Raw genomic sequence first — 17,836 nt, 5'->3', positions numbered from 1 at the left:
ATTATCTCTATATAAATCCCTAGTTCAGATGATGGAGAAGATGGACTGTGGTCCAGTTAAGATAGTTTTAGTTTTTTGACAGGATGATTGACTCGTGAAATGAGTTTTTGCAGACATTATTAAGGATTATTAGCACTTGAAAGAGTTTAAAGGGAAATCAGTGATTTTCTGGAAAGGGTTGATTTAATTTTCCCAGTGTGGGTTTGTAAGAATAGCCTTGAAATATCAGTTGGTCCCTTGTTGTTCTTAGGTTTATTTCATTTATAGTTAGTTTTGCATTATAGACCAACATTGTAGGTCATTAGACAGTGGAGTAATATTATTGTATATTCTATGGTACATTAATAACTACATTGTTATTATACAATCTATGGCTTAGGTGTTTAAAAATATTAATTTAAAATGAAAATTTAATTTAACTGAAAAGTTTTGAATCCTGTAGTTTTGTATAGTACATTCTAGTTAATTGTGAGTATTGTTATCAGGACATGTTTTTATGTCAGATTAGCTCTCAGAGTTTGTGAGAAAAAAATCCATGTTTAAATTGAATGTTTATATATTCTAAATAAAATCTGCAGATATCTTTCATGAGAATACTTGAAAATAATTACAATATGGAGTTCTGTTTAGGCTCACATAACTGTACATCAAATGACACTACCCTGATGCTTAAAGTTTCTACTTCTTGTACTATTGCTAACATTTTAGTATTTTTAGTGAAGAAGTAGGTGTATTCAGTACAAGATCATGTGTTTTCATTGTTGTTTGAATGAGATCAATTATTATCAAACTTGTTAATACCCACACAAGTATATAATATGTCTCTTTGAAATTATTCTAAACAGCTTGGGCAGAATTCTGCGCCAGTCTTCATTCATTTTCCAGAGAAGGGAAAACCAAAAAAAGCAGATGTGATGGACATTCAGAGGTTTGTAATACGATTATTGGTCTAAGACCTTGTGTTCAGGATTAATAGTGAAATAATTTTTATAATGAAAATGATGTACATTTACCTTTTTCAAACTCTTGAAGGGATCTTCTAAGGCATATTTAATCAAACTTAGTAGAAAAGTATTGAATACTATCTACTCTTGGCTTTAAAATATCATTTGATTTTCTTTTCCCATAATTCTTGATTTTGTGAAATTTCCAAAACTTTGTTCAAATATGCTGTAGTAAGAAAATGTTAACTTTTTTTTTCCTTCTTCTGTTTTCCTCAGTGATAAATATATTATGATCTGACATTATACTTAGTTATTTAAAAAAGCAGTTCCAATAACAGATTTTTAGTTAATATGTTGTGTTAGGTCATACAAAAGAATTTGAATGAGATATTGTATTAATAAGATTAGAAAATGAGAAGGAACTTCACACAAGAAAGAAAACATTGAGAATCATGTTTGCAAGAGATGATAGCTTCTAAGCTAACATAAACTTGTGTTTAAATGGGCTGAAAAATTGTTTACAGACAAGATACCTCAGTGCTGTGCAGAAATTTTAGTTTGAACATTTTTTTAGTTTAATTTGTGAATTACACTGATTTAACTTTATAAAATGACAGAACATAAATTTTAAAACTTTCTTGAGTTACAGATTTTTGAAATAGTTAAGATTTTTACTTAAATTTTGATATTTCGATACAAATATGACACCTAAAAGATGCTCATTGGTAGAGCTGGGTAATTAATTGTCTTTGCTGATTGATTATTTGATGGGATAACTGATCTACTACAATTATTACATTCAATTAATTGATAAGTACATGCCCCTTATAATAACACACACAGACATTCCACCTCCTATAAACAGAAAGAAAATGGGGTGTGTTAGCTTTAAAACATTTCTAACTGCATTATTTTAACACATTGTTAACCTTCTTTCCCTTACTATTGTTTTGATGTTTTCAAGTAATTTTTAAATCACTTTTGTTTTCATATCATAAACCTCTTCTCTAGGTAAAGGTTTTTTTGTATTTTACAAAATAATATATTTTTCTTTTAAGTTTTCTCAAGGTTCTTTTTTTTAAAGAAAATCTGAACATTTTTTATTTGATGCATGAAGTACTACTGTTGACTAAACAACCACTATCCAGTTAGCATTGTGTTTTATTTTTGATATATGCAGTATCTTACACTGTTCTTGTGTAAATCAAATACACTGATTAAAAACAAAACATATTTTACTATCATTTTTTTAAACATATTTTGATAACAATTAGAAACAAATGAGTAGCAATTATTAAATTTATTTACATTGATTTAATACACTGATTAAAAACAAAACATATTTTACTATCATTTTTTTAAACATATTTTGATAACAATTAGAAACAAACAAGTAGCAATTATTAAATTTATTTACATTGCTTTTTAGTGTGGATTCCTGTACGTGGTGAGGGAACCTCCCAGGGATGGTTCTGTTCTTTCAGTTTACCTCCTTTGGGATCTAAACATTCACCCACGTGTTTGCTGTGTGTGGTGACCCGTGAAGGGGAAGAGAGGATCCTAGTAGTTGAGGTGTCCAACCCTAACACACCACTTTGGCCTTGAATTCCTGCAGATGGGCTGTCTTGGGGTAGACCCCCTTGGGTCAATCGGCTGGACTACTTGGGCTAGGGTCAACTAAGTACCAGTGTTGGATGTAGTGCATCCAATAGGGCTTCATGATGGGTGGGGTCAGTGGGACTGAAATTTCACTTTCTTTATTATGGATTCTCCAAATAAAAACTCAGATAGTAAAAAAACAGTCCATAGGTAAACAACCACATCTTGAAGTTTCTGAGCAGCAATCTTCAACATCTGTAACACCTGTTGTTCCTCATTTTCTTATACTAGATTCTCTTTCAGACAAACCTTTAGGGCAAATGCCTCCCTTTTTCATTCAAACGGGATTAGAAGGACTTGCTGGCTCTTCAAAGTCTGTAAAGAAGCTTCGAACTGGTGACATATTGGTGGAAACATCCACATCTCAACACAGTGAACTCCACTTATATTCAAAGGCAATTGGGGTTATACCAATTGAGGTTACACCTAATGCTGCCTTGAATTAATCATGAGGAGTTATTGTTGAGAGAGAGTTGAAGAACATCCCCAAGTTGGAGATTCTCGCTGGTTTCTCTACCCAAGGAGTTTCTGCAGTGAGGCGTATCAACATTCACGAAGATGGAATTATGATGCTGACAACTGTCCTCATTCTACCATTTACATCACCATGTCCACATGCCACCATCAAGGCAGGTTATCTTAATTGCACAGTACAGCCATACATTCCAAACCCTCTGATTGCAAAACACTGATTGCTTTCTACTATCCTGTAAGTCTTTCCTTACAGGAAACATTTCTGAAACCTGCCAATACAGTCACCTTTCAGCAGTTTTCGTTGTACAGAAATGACAAGCTGTGTGATGGAGGAATGCATGGAGGGGTGGCACTGTGGGTTGATCAGTGTGTACTCACCTTGTCTTTGCCACTTGATACACCCTTGGAGGCCATAACCATCCATGTTTCCTTGGGTCATACCATCACTGTTTGTTCTCTCTACCTGTTGCCCACAGAGACCTATGGTCAATCAGACCTTGATGCTCTCATTGAACAGTGCTGTCTATGTTTTTAATCCTGGGGAACTTTAATGGACAACATCCCCTCTAGTAAAGTGCTGATATTGATAGGATTGAAATGTCAATCAGAGAAGCCTTTCTCAAACAAGAACATCTTGTATCAATGTTCTTTGACATTTAGAAGGCTTATTATACAACATGGAGGTATGGCATTTTGCAAGACATCCATATAAATGGGTTATATGGCCATTTGCCCATTTTTATAAAAAATTTTTAATGGACAAGAGGTTCCAAGTTTGTATGGGTTCGACACTTTCCCGTTCTTTTCTACAGGAATTTGAAGTCCCATAGGGCTGTGTTTTGAGTGTCACACTTTACAGTATAAAGATTAATGCCATCACTGCACAACTCCCTCTTGCTGTTGCAAATGGGCTCTATGTCGACAACTTTTACATCTTGTGTTAGTCGTTGAACATGAGGTATATTGAGCGGCAGCTACAGACTGCCCTCAGTCGTTTTCCTTTATCTGGGACAATGTGTTGTCTGTGTAACATTCAGGTCACAATAAGCCACATTTTAATTTCTTGTCATCGTTAAGAGTCATAATGACGGCACCATTTTAGATATGTTCTGTCCCAAGGTTTTGTTTATAATATTAGACAGTGTTATTGGTAATGGTGACACTGTCCACCTTGGAAATGTTTTTAGTTTTATAAAGGCCATTAATCTTTTTAATGCTATTTAAGTTTTTAATTTATACATTAGCCCTTTTATAATGTGATTTCCTTTTAAGAATTGAAGTCCATCTAGTTTGATTTGAAATAAGAAAATGGCCATAACATTAAATAACTCTAAACTAGGACTGGAAAGTTGACTAATGCTGCTGTTTGAACTGCCTGTTGGTCATCCTGGGGAGTTATTATTAAAATTTGCTACAAGTCTTTTAAAACTTTTATTACTTTCTGAAAATGGCCATGACTTTAAATAACTCAAAACCGGGACTGGAAAGGCCAGCTTCAGGTGACTGACGGTGTTTTTTGTATTTATCTGTTAGTCTTCTTGGCGAGTTATGATAATTACAATTATGCTACAGAAAGCCCTCTACAACTTGTATTACTGTAGTTTTTCTCTTAATGCTATAGACTAGATGTAAACATAGGTTTTATGCTATTTATGTTTTTTGCTTATTTTTTAAACTTTGTTTTGTTTTACCTGAATTTCCTTTTATGAATTTCACTAAATTTAATTTTAACTTTTTACTGGATGTTGGGTGCAGGTAGCCTAGCTGCTTTGTGCCATAAAACACCAAATCATCCAATCAACCAACTTATTTGCATTGTTTGGATCGGACAAAATCATAAAAATAATATTCAGTAAAGATTTGAATAATTTGTTTTTGTTTGTATTAATTTCTAAAAAAAATAATAGGGGTTTGACCTCCACAGATCCATGTCTACTTATAAAACATTAAAAAATACAATTATAAATAAGAAACAAATATTGTAAAAATAGCAAAAAAAAGGTAACTTTACACTGTTTGGCATGTGCATAGCCAGAGAGGTAGTGGTAGGTGTTGCCAACTGTTTGCTTTTCTACTAGTTAGAAGTTCAAAACAATAAACAGCAAATGACGTAATTGTTGCTTTTATGTAATCAATTATATTGCTTAGTTTCACTTGTTGGTCCAGATAGGATTAAAAGAAATGTGATCAAATGGAATATTTTAAGCCCTCACTAAATTTTTAGGCATGTTCTTGTTAGAGAATAAATGTTTATGTATTTCCAAGACTGGTGTAAATATTTTTTGACATGTTTTTGTGTTAGATTTAATAAATCTTCGTATTCCATGTCCATTGTAGGTTTCAGACTTTTTCTGTATCTGATAAATGTCCTCTGTATCTCTGTGATAGTTTGATTTGTTAAAAAGTAACTTACTAGCAAGTACTCATGGGTTTAACACAGTTGATATATTTCTTATCTGTGGATCATGAGAAGTCCCTCATGTTGGATGTTAGTTTTTTCTTGTGGTAATTTTCCTATGTGTGTATCAAATCCACAACCCTCGCACACCATACAGGTTTTCTGCCAACTGTACTCATGGATTAACCTTTTAGATCTTGCTAGTAAGCTACATCTTAATGCCTCAAATTACTACATTTCCAAGTTGAGCATAGTTTATTATATTTGCTCTTTGCCAGAAGACTTCATTAGTGCTTTAGTATTTCTAAGGTAAACATAATGGGCCTTATATTTTTTAATTACATGTATATTATCCTATGGTGTGTTTCTGAACACACAGGTTAACAACTCTTATTAATAGTTGTCCAAGATGAGACATTCATGCTTGCTTGAGTTGGTTGTTGCTTCTTTATAGACATGAATTGTTTGATAAAATTGCAAAGAACTGGCATTAATGATGTGCTTTCAAATTCAAAATATTATTTGAGAAACAATTGGATAAATTTAGATTCAGTATTAAAGTATTTACTTTGAAAATGATCATTTTTAATATTAATATTAATCACATCTGTGTTACTCCATAAAACAATGTTCTCTGCTAAATGGGATCAAATTATTTTACAGAATTGGATTTGCTGCAGAAACAATAGCCAGATGGATAGGAGAAAGGACAGACACTCAGGTAAGACATTTGTTAGTAAGTTGGTGTTTGATATGTAAATACAAAAGAAAGAATAGACACCTGGTGAGATTGTAGGGTCTAGTCAGTTGGTACTTTATCAGCAGATATACTCAAAAGGACAGTTACTCAGATGAATTTCTATTTTTCGGTCTCTTATGCAAATGCAAAAACAAAGGACAAAGACTCGGGTATGATCAATCAGTTGATATTTGTGGTCTGTAAATATAAAAGAACATCCACTCAAATGAGTGATAGGTATCCAGTTGATGTCTGATCTTCAAATATAGAAGAAAGAATGTACATGAGTGCATCATTTTGGTCACTCAGCTGGTGATTAATCAGGAAACCGGATTTGTCTTTTTATAAAATAATATACAATATTCATTGACAAACTTTTACAGAAACTAAAGTGGCATCTTGTTAAGAATTATAATGGTCACTGATTAGTATCTGGCTAGTTTCATTGTTTTTCAATAAATTTGGTTTATCAGGATTTTAATTATTTCATAGCTGAATAGCTAAAATTTTCATATTCACTAAGAGTAATATAACCTAAAACTTACTATAGAAAGGTATAAATAATAATATAACATACAAAAGGGCAGCAATTGCTAGATTATTGGAATAATCAAATATTAATAATAATAAAAGAAACTAATTTTGATTAATTGATTGTTTTTGTGACAATTATAATTGTGAATTGATTGGTGTATTAACTGAAAATAGTAATAATTGTTCTGAATCTAGTTTAGATTCAGAGCATATCCTACATCCTTTAGACTGGTTTGAAAGACATCTTTAGTTCTGTTATGAGTTTTTATTTTATCACACTCATTCCTGAATGATTTGTTGTTTGGTTAACTTTCCATAGCTTGTGCCCTTAATTTCAGTGTTAGAACCAGTAGATTGAAATTTGTTACAATTTCTTGTAATCTTGAACAAGCAGTAGGGGTAGCAGAAGGAGCTTTTCCATTGTCAGAGCAAAGTTACCAGATAGTGGTGGGTAACACCCAAAATTTATTTGGTTCCCTTCCTGCTTCTTCTCAATTTTTCACTAAAAATATAGTAAAAGCTGTATTTCCCATAATTTAATGTTTTCAGTTACAGATAACCCTACAAAGAGAAAAACAACCCAACAAAACTTTAAACATTATCCAATATTCAGTTAACCCTGTTATCTCTGCAGTGAATCATTGTAAGAATTAAGAACATTTTAAATTACCATCAATCATGTTGAAGTGTGAGCATCTGAGTCTAGCAAGAAAATGAAATTTGAACTATGAGCCACAACAAACACTAAATAAGGTGTCCACAGTATTATATGCAACTGTTTTGTAACTTATTAATGCATTTGTTTATTTTATTATCTCTATTGTAAACACGATTAAGTTATTGGTTATTTCATGGAATTATATTTCAGTTTTAAAATGTTGACTGAGCTTAAGAATTTCATGTTAATTTTGTTAAGTAATTAATTTGTAAAAGGAAAAGGATATCCAAAAGATTTTTAGTTAAGTATTAGACCCTCAAAGTATATTTGTATCATTACTTGATAAATCAATAGTTGACTCATCAAACATTGTATTTTATACACTGTTTTTCAGCTGTTTACTTGACTCATCCTATTTACTGTTTAAATTGATCATTTTTCAGCTGTCTTTTTGGCTCAGTGTTTAGGTACACTTCTGTTAAAGAAATTTTGAGTGTTCTTTGATTAGCACTTTATGTTTAGAGACAAAATTTTGTTGCTTATTTGACTTGACTATAGTTGTTTTTTTATTGCCTGTGTTGCATATTCTATCTTTTTTAGATCATGGTTTGAAATCTTTAGCTCTTATCGGTGCACTTTATTATAAAATTAGATATTCAGTTGAGGAAAGACACTTCCCCATCAGTAATTTCCAGAGAGACAGTGTTGTATGTTTAAGAAAGTGTTAACCTCTCTCTTCAGAGAACAGAAGTACAGATAAGTACCAGCAAATCTTTCTTCATTCATACACTTCTTCCTCCTTTTCTCCAGAGCTAACTCTTCTGCTTTAATTTCTTTAGATCCGTGTTTTTCGTCCACCAAACTATTCTGGAACTATTGCTCTAGTCATCCTCTTTGCTTTGATTGGTGCTCTGCTGTACATGAGAAGGAACAACCTGGACTTCTTGTACAATAAAACTTCATGGGGAATAGCAGCTCTAGTAAGTGCTTATTGGTTTCCTTTCCATTTTTAAGAAACTGTTATTGTAGAGATTTTATTTTTTCTTATTCATGACTAGATTTTCAAGTATCACTTCCAAAAATCTCCGACTGTGTATTCAATTAGTGATGACGAAATTATTTAAAATAAGTATTGGTCAGCATTTACTGAAGATACATGATGAATAATTGCCCTCATTGATTGGCTGTATTGAATATTATTTCTCAGTTTGTGAAAAAGAGATGCCTTATAAGCCTTGCTGAATAAAATAAAAACACTGGTTTGTTTATGTAATCCAATTTACTGCTTCAAAATAAAAATGCTAGTGTGTGTGTGCATCACTTACCCTTAGTGAGTTTTTAGATTCTTTTGCAAAACATTTTTATAGCATATTCAGTATTTAAGCTTTGTGTTTTCTTCAATCACAGAACAGATTTAGGTGTTTGAGATGGGGGATAAGAAATGTTAAATCTGGTAATAAAAAATACTCAAATTTAATCCAAAATATATGATTTATGCAATTACATGAAGTTTGAGAAGATGAAAAATGAAGAATTTCACAGTGTCCACGCTACCGTACTAGTGCTGCAGAGTTGGTAGTGTTCCTCAAGCTTCAGGTACTGTTTACCTATTAGCTATTCATATTCAGTGCTGCCTTCTGTATATGAATATTTTAATTGAATATACCATCATTTAAATCATCATGTGTCACCTCTTAACCAACAGTAGCATGATATGCTCACATGATGCATGTGACTCCCTCTAAACTCCTCAAAAGACAGTATGCATATTGCACAAGAATGAACTTCCTCTTTGCTGTCTCTTCCAACATCTCGATGGCTACATGTGGACCAAATGTATTCATGGGGGAAATTGGCAAAACAATATCTACATGTGAACAGCACTGTATTGTAAGATTTGTTCTGATTCCTGTTGATCTACCACAGTGCTTAAAAGATACTGAGTTAAGCATTGATCAGCAGTCTTTGTGGGACATTTGGAAAGGTGTTTCAAATAGGGACTGCTCATCAGATTTGGAAAGATGCCAACCAGGTGCTTTAAACCAATTGTGATGGCTAACAACTGCAACTAGAATCCTGTACTTATGTTGCAACTGAAAATCATTCAGATCTTTTCACGCTCTGGCTCTGTTTTTTCGCAAGATATATTTTCCTAGTTGGTTTCGTATTAAAATTCATTATTTGGGTATAGATGGTGTGCAAAGAATTTGTGGCAGTTAATTAGGAGTCCAGAAGGTTTGAAAGCAGTTGGTGATCTGGTAATTCAGAAGAATGCTTACTATGGTCACCCTGACAATATGTTGATTGCTATCCTATCGATGATCATGAACATGTAAGAAAGCTGGTTCTTGAAAGAACAATGCCCCTCAGTGTGGATTCTTGTATGGGGGGTTCTGTTTTTTCAGTTTACTTCCTCTGGGATCTAAACATCCACCAACGTGTTTGCTGTGGATGGTGACCCATGAAGGGGAGGAGAGGATCCTGGTGGTTGAGGGATCCAACTCTAACACACCACTATGGTATTGACTTCCTGTAGACAGGAGGCCTTGGGGTAGGGCCCCCTAGGGTCAGTTGACTGGTCCACTTGGGCTAGGGTCAATCAAGTACCAGTGTTGGATGTTCTCAGCAGGTGTTATGGACATTGCATCTGATGCTGATGTTTGGGTATAGTGCCACAAAATCCTAGCATTGCTGCAGTGTCCTTGTTTGGCATTGGGCACTGAAATTTCACTTTCTTTATTGTGGATCCTCCAAATAAAAACTCAAATAGTAAAAAAACAGTCCATAGGTAAACAACCACGTCTTGAAGTTTCTGAGCAGCAATCTTCAACATCTATAATACCTGTTGTACCTCATTTTCATATACTACATTCTCTTTCAGACAAACCTTTAGGGCAAATGTCTCTTTTTTCATTCAGAAGGAACTAGAGGGACTTGCTGGCTCTCCAAAGTCAGTAAAGAAGCTTGATCTGGTGACATATCGGTGGAAACATCCACATCTCAACACAGTGAACTCATCTTACAGTCAGAGGCGATTGGGGATATACCTATTGAGGTCATGCCTCATGCTACTTTGAATTCATCATGAGGAGTTATTGTTAAGAGAGATTTGAAGAAGATCCTTGAGTTGAAGATTCTCACTGCTTTCTTCACTCAAGGAGTTTCTGCAGTAAGGCGTATCTCCATTCCCAAAGATGGAATTACGATGCTGACCACTGTCCTCATTCTACCATTTACATCAGTGGTTCCCAACCTTTTTTTATGCCCTGCACCCCTAACAAAATTTGATATGTTCTTGCACCCCTCACAGTAATTATTTATTTAAGAATAAAGGTGAAGGTGGCCCAAACAAATTTTTATAATTAGGTTTTAGTGATATATAAACAAAAACGAAACATTTGGAAAAGAAAAAATATTACAACAAACTAAAAGTTGCATAAACCCTACATGGCCTACAAACAAATAAATTTTCATCCATGCATGAAATGAAATTTCTTTAAATTTGAAATGTTCATAAGCCAGTTTAGATTTAATGACTCTTTTGTTCCTGTTTATTTCTTATGAGTTTTTCAAAGCGTGGCACTTTGCTGCTGATAGCAATCCGCAAGTCTGCCTGTTCACCCAAGCGATTTCTAGATTTTGTCTTGATTGACAAAAGGACACTAATCCCTAACTCTCATAAGTATGTTATTGCGAAAGGGATGAGCACATTTAGTGCTTTTTCACAAAGTCTTGGAAACGTCCATTGCCGAACACCAATATTGTTCCAAAGTTTTGCTTTCAAACTGCAGTTCAAGAACTCCATTTGTGTGCAGTTCAATAAGATCTTCCTTCAGTTCTTCATCATCTGACACATTATCCAAATTGAAGGTGTATGGATTCATAATCCATTCTTCAGAAGTTTCCAGTTCTCCAAAATATCCATCAAATGACTTTGATAGTATTCTTAAATGATCCACAATTTCTTCACACACACATGGAATTAGGGACTCATCCTCACCTACCATTTCTTTGAGTGATGGAAAATTTGAAATATTCCCTCTTTTAACTCGTTGACACCAAAGATATAACTTTCCTTTGAAACAATCTAACTTTTTGCAGAATTTCAATATGTTTATGTTTTCCCCTTAAAGAGATACACTCAGGTCATTCATACAAGTGAAAATTTTACTAAAATAGGTTAGCATTTGGTTGAATTCTTGTGATTCTATTTCTCTGGGCAGATCATAGTCACGTTCCTTCAGAAAAGTTTTGACTTCTTCTCACAGTTCAAAGAAGCGTGTTAAAGCTCTCCCACGTGACAGCCAGACGTGAAAGCAAAACTGAATGCTCACTTCCATAATCTTCACAAAGTGACTTGAAGAGGCAGTGGTTCAAACCGCGACCCCTAATCCAGTTGATGGTCTTCATAGAAGTGTCAAGGACCTTTTTTAACTTGGTAGGCAATGTTTTTGATGCCAAAGCATGTCGATGAAGAAAACAGTGAGTACCTAGCAAGTGCAGAATCTCTTGTTTCCTCAGTGCAAAAAATCCTGATTTATTTCCCAGGATAGCAGGGGCACCATCGGTACACACAGAACCAATAATTTGGATATCTAAATCATATTTCGTACAGAAGTCCTTCACACACTGGGAGACATCTTTCCCTTTTGTGGTTGTTTTCAGATCTTCACAGAACAAGAAATCTTCCATTATGGCACCATCATGGACATACCTCACTAGTGTGATGAGTTGACTGCAATTTGCAACATTAGTTGTTTTGTTCAATTGGAGAGAGATTTTCAAGAGACTAGCCCTGATATCTGAGATAACTTGGTCCAAAATGCCTGAACTCATATCACCAATTCAGTTTTGAATAACATTATTTGATAACAGCACTAATTTAAGCTTGTTTAAGGCTTCTTTTCCCAGAACAGTTGTTGCCATTTCTAATGCACATGTTTTATCACCTCTTCTGCAATTGTATGGGGCTTCTTTGATCTGGCTACTTTATATGCCACATGGTATGAAGCCATCAGCAGTGGTTTGTCAGCAGATATAAAACCTAATTTTGGAAGGGTTGCTCGAGAATCAAAGCAGGCCCTTTTACCTTTCAATGATTCAACATCATGGCCTGCAACAGCTGCTCCACCATGCTGGTTGTTGAAGTGTTCCTGCAGCATAGATGTCTTCAAATTAGCATTTGAAAGGACAGTGTCACAAAGCATGCAGTGGGGTTTTTGCAGATCCTCCGTTGTTCCAATGCAAGTGAAATCAAACTTCACATAATCATCATTCCATTTCCTTTTCTTTGACATAATGAAGTTTTTTTGCACGAACACAGAATCAACAATGTATTGACTATCATAGCATCACGCATGAGTTTATATACTCTGCAAAACTTTCTACAACATTCTCAAATATGCATCACATGACGTCATTGATTAATTCTGGATACTTCTGGAAGTTTCTTGAGTACGATAACGTGTTTACATAACATAAATAAATAATAGACACTTTAAGACGGCGTTCATGAAAGTAACCTAATTAGTTGTGCCGAGTATTTAGGTCACGTTTACGTTTCGTGTGTTGTTTGTTTACAGTTGTACATTAAGATTTCGGTTTGTGCTGGTGATGATAGAAACAATAGTTTATCGTAACAAGGTAAAAAGCTACGTCTGTAACAAGAAAAATAAGAAATAAAATTGAACGTAATTTTTGAATTATGTTGGATGTATGCTGTTGCACTTTGTTCCACTACTACAGTGAGAATGCAGACAGATCTCTCTGTGCCTCCAAAATATCATTCTCAAACCAAATGAAAAGTCTTTTGACCTCCATGGTTAAAAAAGTTGATGAATCAACTTCAACACCCATCTCTGTCCTTAATATACATTCCAGCAAATCCCAAGGTCCACTTCCTTTGGTTCCAGGTGCAGGCATTTCCTCGGGTACATCTTCTTCTTCCACCCCAGATGTAAAACAATCATTTGTTCATGTCGTCAGTCACTGGAATCCTCTTCCAAGAGCAAAGACCTGCTCAATTGATACAGGGCAGGATCCATGGTGGTCGATATACCTCCCTCGAATAAAGACAGTAAAGAAAAAAGATGTGGTCGTAAACAGAAGCGCTCTCCACCCACTTTATTACACATAAATAACAATGGCCACCTTGATACAATGGAACTATCAAGGTTTACATTCTAATCTGGATGACATCAAAACACTGAATGCTTCTTACCATCCTGTATGTCTTTTCTTGCAGGAAATATTTCTGAAACCTGCCAATTGGCACTTTTGGCACTTTTCTTTCTACAGAAATGACAGGCTGTGTGATGGAAGAGTACATGGAGTGGTGGCACTGATGGTTGATAAACATGTGCCCAACCTGTCTTTGCCCCTCGACACACCCTTGGAGGCCAGAGCCATCCATGTTTCCTTGAGTTGTGCTATCACTGTTTGTTCTCTTTGTCTTTTATCTGCAGAGACCTATGATCAATCAGACCTTGATGCTCTCCTCAAACAGTTGCCATCTCTCTTTTTCATCCTGGGGGACTTTAATGGACATGCTTAATGCTCCCCTTCACTATTCTCCCATTTTTCATGGAGAGTTGGTAATAATTCACGAGGCAGTGATAATTTTCCTATAATTTTGAGAGAAACTGGCCGTGGTCGATGACACCCTGACCTGCAAGTCCCGGTGGAAGATGGATCAGGCAAACTGGCCCTCTTTCACTGCTCTCGCAGAACTTAATCCTGCCATCAACAGACGACTGTGTGGCAGCAGTAACTGACTGTATTATACAAGCAACTGCTCAACATATTCCTAAAACCTTTACATGTTTTCCACGATATCCTCGTCCGTAGTGGAATCCTGCCTGTCATGTGGCACAGAAGCCTCAAAAACTGGCATGGGATATATTCTGTAGATATCCCACACTCTTGAACTGCATCGCTTCCCAGCGGGCCCGTGTACATGCTTGGTGGGTAAGACGTCAAAGCCAGAAGAAATCTAGGATTAACTTCACAAGCAGTATATCATCTACCACCAGTTCCAAAGTCATATGTGACAAGATTTGAAAGGTCAGTGGGCAATATAATTCTGTGCCCCTCTCAATCATGATGTCTGATGGCCAGGAAGTAGGTGATACCAGCAACATTGCCATTACTCATGGTGAAAGCTTTAGCTGGGTATCTAGCACTTCTGCTTCTTCCTTCACTTTCTCTTAGCCATCAAGAGCCGGGCAGAGTGATCGCCTCTTTTCTTTCAAGCTTATTGTCTCTATGACTGTAATAGTCCTTTTACATTGGTGGAACTTAAACTGCCCTTCATCGGTCTGACAGTACATTGATTGGACCTGATGATGTTCATTATGAAATGCTGCGCCATTTATTTCCTGCTTCTCTTGCTATTCTTCTGACTGTTTTTAACCAGATCTGACAGGAGAATGTGTTTCCTGATGCCTGGCACCAGGCTATCGTCAAACCTTGCTCTAAGCCTGGGAAGGATCCCAAGATTCCTTCCAACTACTGCCCAGTTGCTTTGACGAGCTGTCTCTGTAAGACCTTAGAGAGGATGGTTAATGCTCATCTTGTATGGTTCCTTGAATCAAACAACCTCCTCTTGCCCACCCAGTGTGAGTTCTGATGACAGCACTCCACCGTGGACCACCTGTTTTGACTTGAAACATTAGTCAGAGAAGCCTTTCTCAAACGACAAGATCTTGTATCAATATTCTCTGACATTGATAAAGCTTATGATACAACATGGAGGTATGGCATTTTGCGAGACCTCCACTTATATGGGTTACGTGGCCATTTGCCCATTTTTATTAAAAAAAATTGAATCGCCAGGAGATTCCAAATTCGTGTGATTTCAACACCTTCCCATTTTGAGTGTCACACTTTACAGTATAAAAAATTAATGCCATCACTGAACAACTCCCTCTTACTGTTGCAAAAGACGTGATCATGAACATTTTTCCTACACATAAATAACATTCTATTCACATCTCATCTGTCATCGAACATGAGGTATATTGAGCGGCAGCTACAGACTTCTCTCAATCTTTTACTGAAGTGGACCACAGCAAACAGCTTTAACTTTTCTCTCTCTAGAATCGTTTGCATGTACATTTGCCACTGATGGGGTATTTACCCTGATCCTGAACTCCTTATCAGTGAAGTTATGCAGCCTGTGGTCCCTGAGACAAGGTTCTTGGGGCTTATCTTTGACTGTAAGCTTACCTATATACCACACATGAAGCAGCTACAGGTCAAATGTACAAGAGGACTGAACATCCTCGGTATCCTCTTTTCCACCACTTGGGGAGTGGATCGTTATTCTTTGCTAAAGATGTATCATGCTCTTATTTGATCAAAATTCGACTATGGACCACTGGTCTATGGCTCTGCCAAGGCGTGGGCCTTAAAGATGCTGGACCCCATTCGTTATGAAAGACTTTGGCTCTATACTGGGGTTTTCCTCAGTTCAGAGCATATACACAGAGTCTCAAGAACCTTCTATGCATCTCTGCAGTTTACCACTGTCTTTACTATATGCTTCAAAACTTTTCTTTACCAAAGCAATCCCACCTGGGGTTGTGTTTTCCTTCCTCGGTGGGCCATACTTTTTCAGAACAGGGGATCTGCCACTGCTCCTTTTGACCTTCGCATCCAGGCACAGTTGGATGAAATGGGTCTGTCCTTGAATAACATTGCAGAATCCACTGGTCAGCCCATCCCACGATGGCTTATTACAGTCCCCAAATGTGACCTTTCTTTAAGTCATCTGAGAAAAGCATATAATCCGGATTGGAAGTACCGTCTTTTATTTACTGAATATCTTTTGAACAATCTTTTCATTCCAATTTATATGGATGGTTCCAAATCAGGAGACTCTGTGGGCTGTGCCATGGTTTGTTGTGGTTCGGTGGTTGTGCGCATTATCCCCTCTACAGCTTCTGTGTTCACTGCTGAACTGTACGCCATTTCTCTTATCCTGGATCATACTGAAGCTAAGCAGTACTCCAACTGCACTATTTATATTGACTCGCTTAGATTTCTAGTGGCCCTGGAATCACTTCACATTGGTTCACACCCTGTTTTCACTGATATTCAAAACCGACTGGCCCATTTCTCATTAACATCTACTTCTATCCGGTTTTTCTTGATACCAGCCTACGTTGGTATTCACGGGAATGAGCTTGCAGAAACGGCAGCTAAATCTATCTGCTCTGGCACTTTCACCACTGTGCCTTTTCCATACATGGACTATGATCCTGTATTCAAGGCTTGGCTCCATGCCAGCTGGCAGTTGACTTGGAGTGAGCAACAAGAAAACAAGCTTTTCCAAATAAAACCCTATATTGGACTTTGGTTGTCTTGCTTCCGTAAGGACAAGAAGGAGGAAGTTGTTCTAACAAGATTACTCATTGGTCACAGTTTTGTAACCCATTGTTTTCTTTTATCTGGGACTGATGCACAATGTGTTGTCTGTGCAACACTCAGGTCACAATAAGCCACATTTTACTTTCTTGCTGTCGTTACAACTCTTAATGACTACAACATTTTAAACATGTTCTATCCCAAGGTTTGTCCATAACATTAGACAGTGTTATTGGTGATGGTGACACTGTCCACCTTGAAAATGTTTTTTTAGTTTTTTAAAGGCCATTAATCTTTTTCATACTATTCAAGTTTCTTAATTTATACATTAGCCCTTTTTTAATGTGATTCCATATTAAGAATCACAGTCCATCTAGTTTGAAATTAGCAAATGGCTATAAAGTCAAATAACTCAAAACCAGGACTGGAAAGGCCAACTTCACATGACCGATGCTGCTGTTTGAACTACCTATTACTCACCCTGAGGAATTAAAATTTTGCTACAAGTCTTTTGAAACTTTTATTACTTTACTTTCTGAAAATGGCCATAACATCAAATAATTCAGAACCAGGACTGGAAAGGCCAACTTCAGGTGACTGATGGTGGTTTTAGACTTACCTGTTAGTCTTCCTGGCGAGTTATGATAAATACAATTATGCTACAGAAAGTCCTTTACAACTTGTATTACTGTAGTTTTCTCATACTGCTGTAAACTAGATGTAAACATTGGTTTTAATGCTACTTATATTTTTTAAACTTTGTTTTGTTTTACCTTAATTTCTTTTTATAAATTTTACTGCATTTACTTTAATTTTAACTTTTTACCAGATGTTTGGTGCAGCTTTGTGCCATACAACACCAAACTAACCAATCAATCGAAGAACAATGGCTTCCATAGCAGCAAGATGTAGTAGCATAGACATTAAATATTTCAGAATTCCCAAAGTGTCTAACCATTTAATCAATGATGGAAGGCTGGAATCTTCTTTAACTCAACATATCTCATGCAGCTAGTAAATCAGAAAGGGATTGTATCAAAATTAGATTTTGATCAGTTTCCTTG

General features: G+C 35.9%; 1 protein-coding gene across 3 annotated transcripts in view; it reads left to right on the top strand.

Annotated features, from left to right (window-relative positions):
* Ostgamma (oligosaccharide transferase gamma subunit) overlaps nucleotides 1-17,836 on the top strand; it is a 38,338-nt gene that overhangs the window by 6,513 nt on the left and 13,989 nt on the right. For 2 of the 3 annotated variants that reach the window (XM_076501090.1, XM_076501088.1), the window contains exons 4-6: nucleotides 846-928; nucleotides 6,139-6,196; nucleotides 8,246-8,386. In XM_076501090.1, coding sequence (XP_076357205.1) covers nucleotides 846-928; nucleotides 6,139-6,196; nucleotides 8,246-8,386 — 282 coding nt within the window. The remainder of the gene's footprint in view (nucleotides 1-845; nucleotides 929-6,138; nucleotides 6,197-8,245; nucleotides 8,387-17,836) is intronic. The other variant, XM_076501091.1, reaches the window with a different exon arrangement.

The sequence above is a fragment of the Tachypleus tridentatus genome, chromosome 5 (assembly GCF_004210375.1).
Source record: "Tachypleus tridentatus isolate NWPU-2018 chromosome 5, ASM421037v1, whole genome shotgun sequence".
NCBI classification, from domain to species: domain Eukaryota; kingdom Metazoa; phylum Arthropoda; class Merostomata; order Xiphosura; family Limulidae; genus Tachypleus; species Tachypleus tridentatus.
The sequence above is the reverse complement of the archived record's forward strand: the minus strand, read 5'-3'. Positions and strand labels throughout refer to the sequence as shown.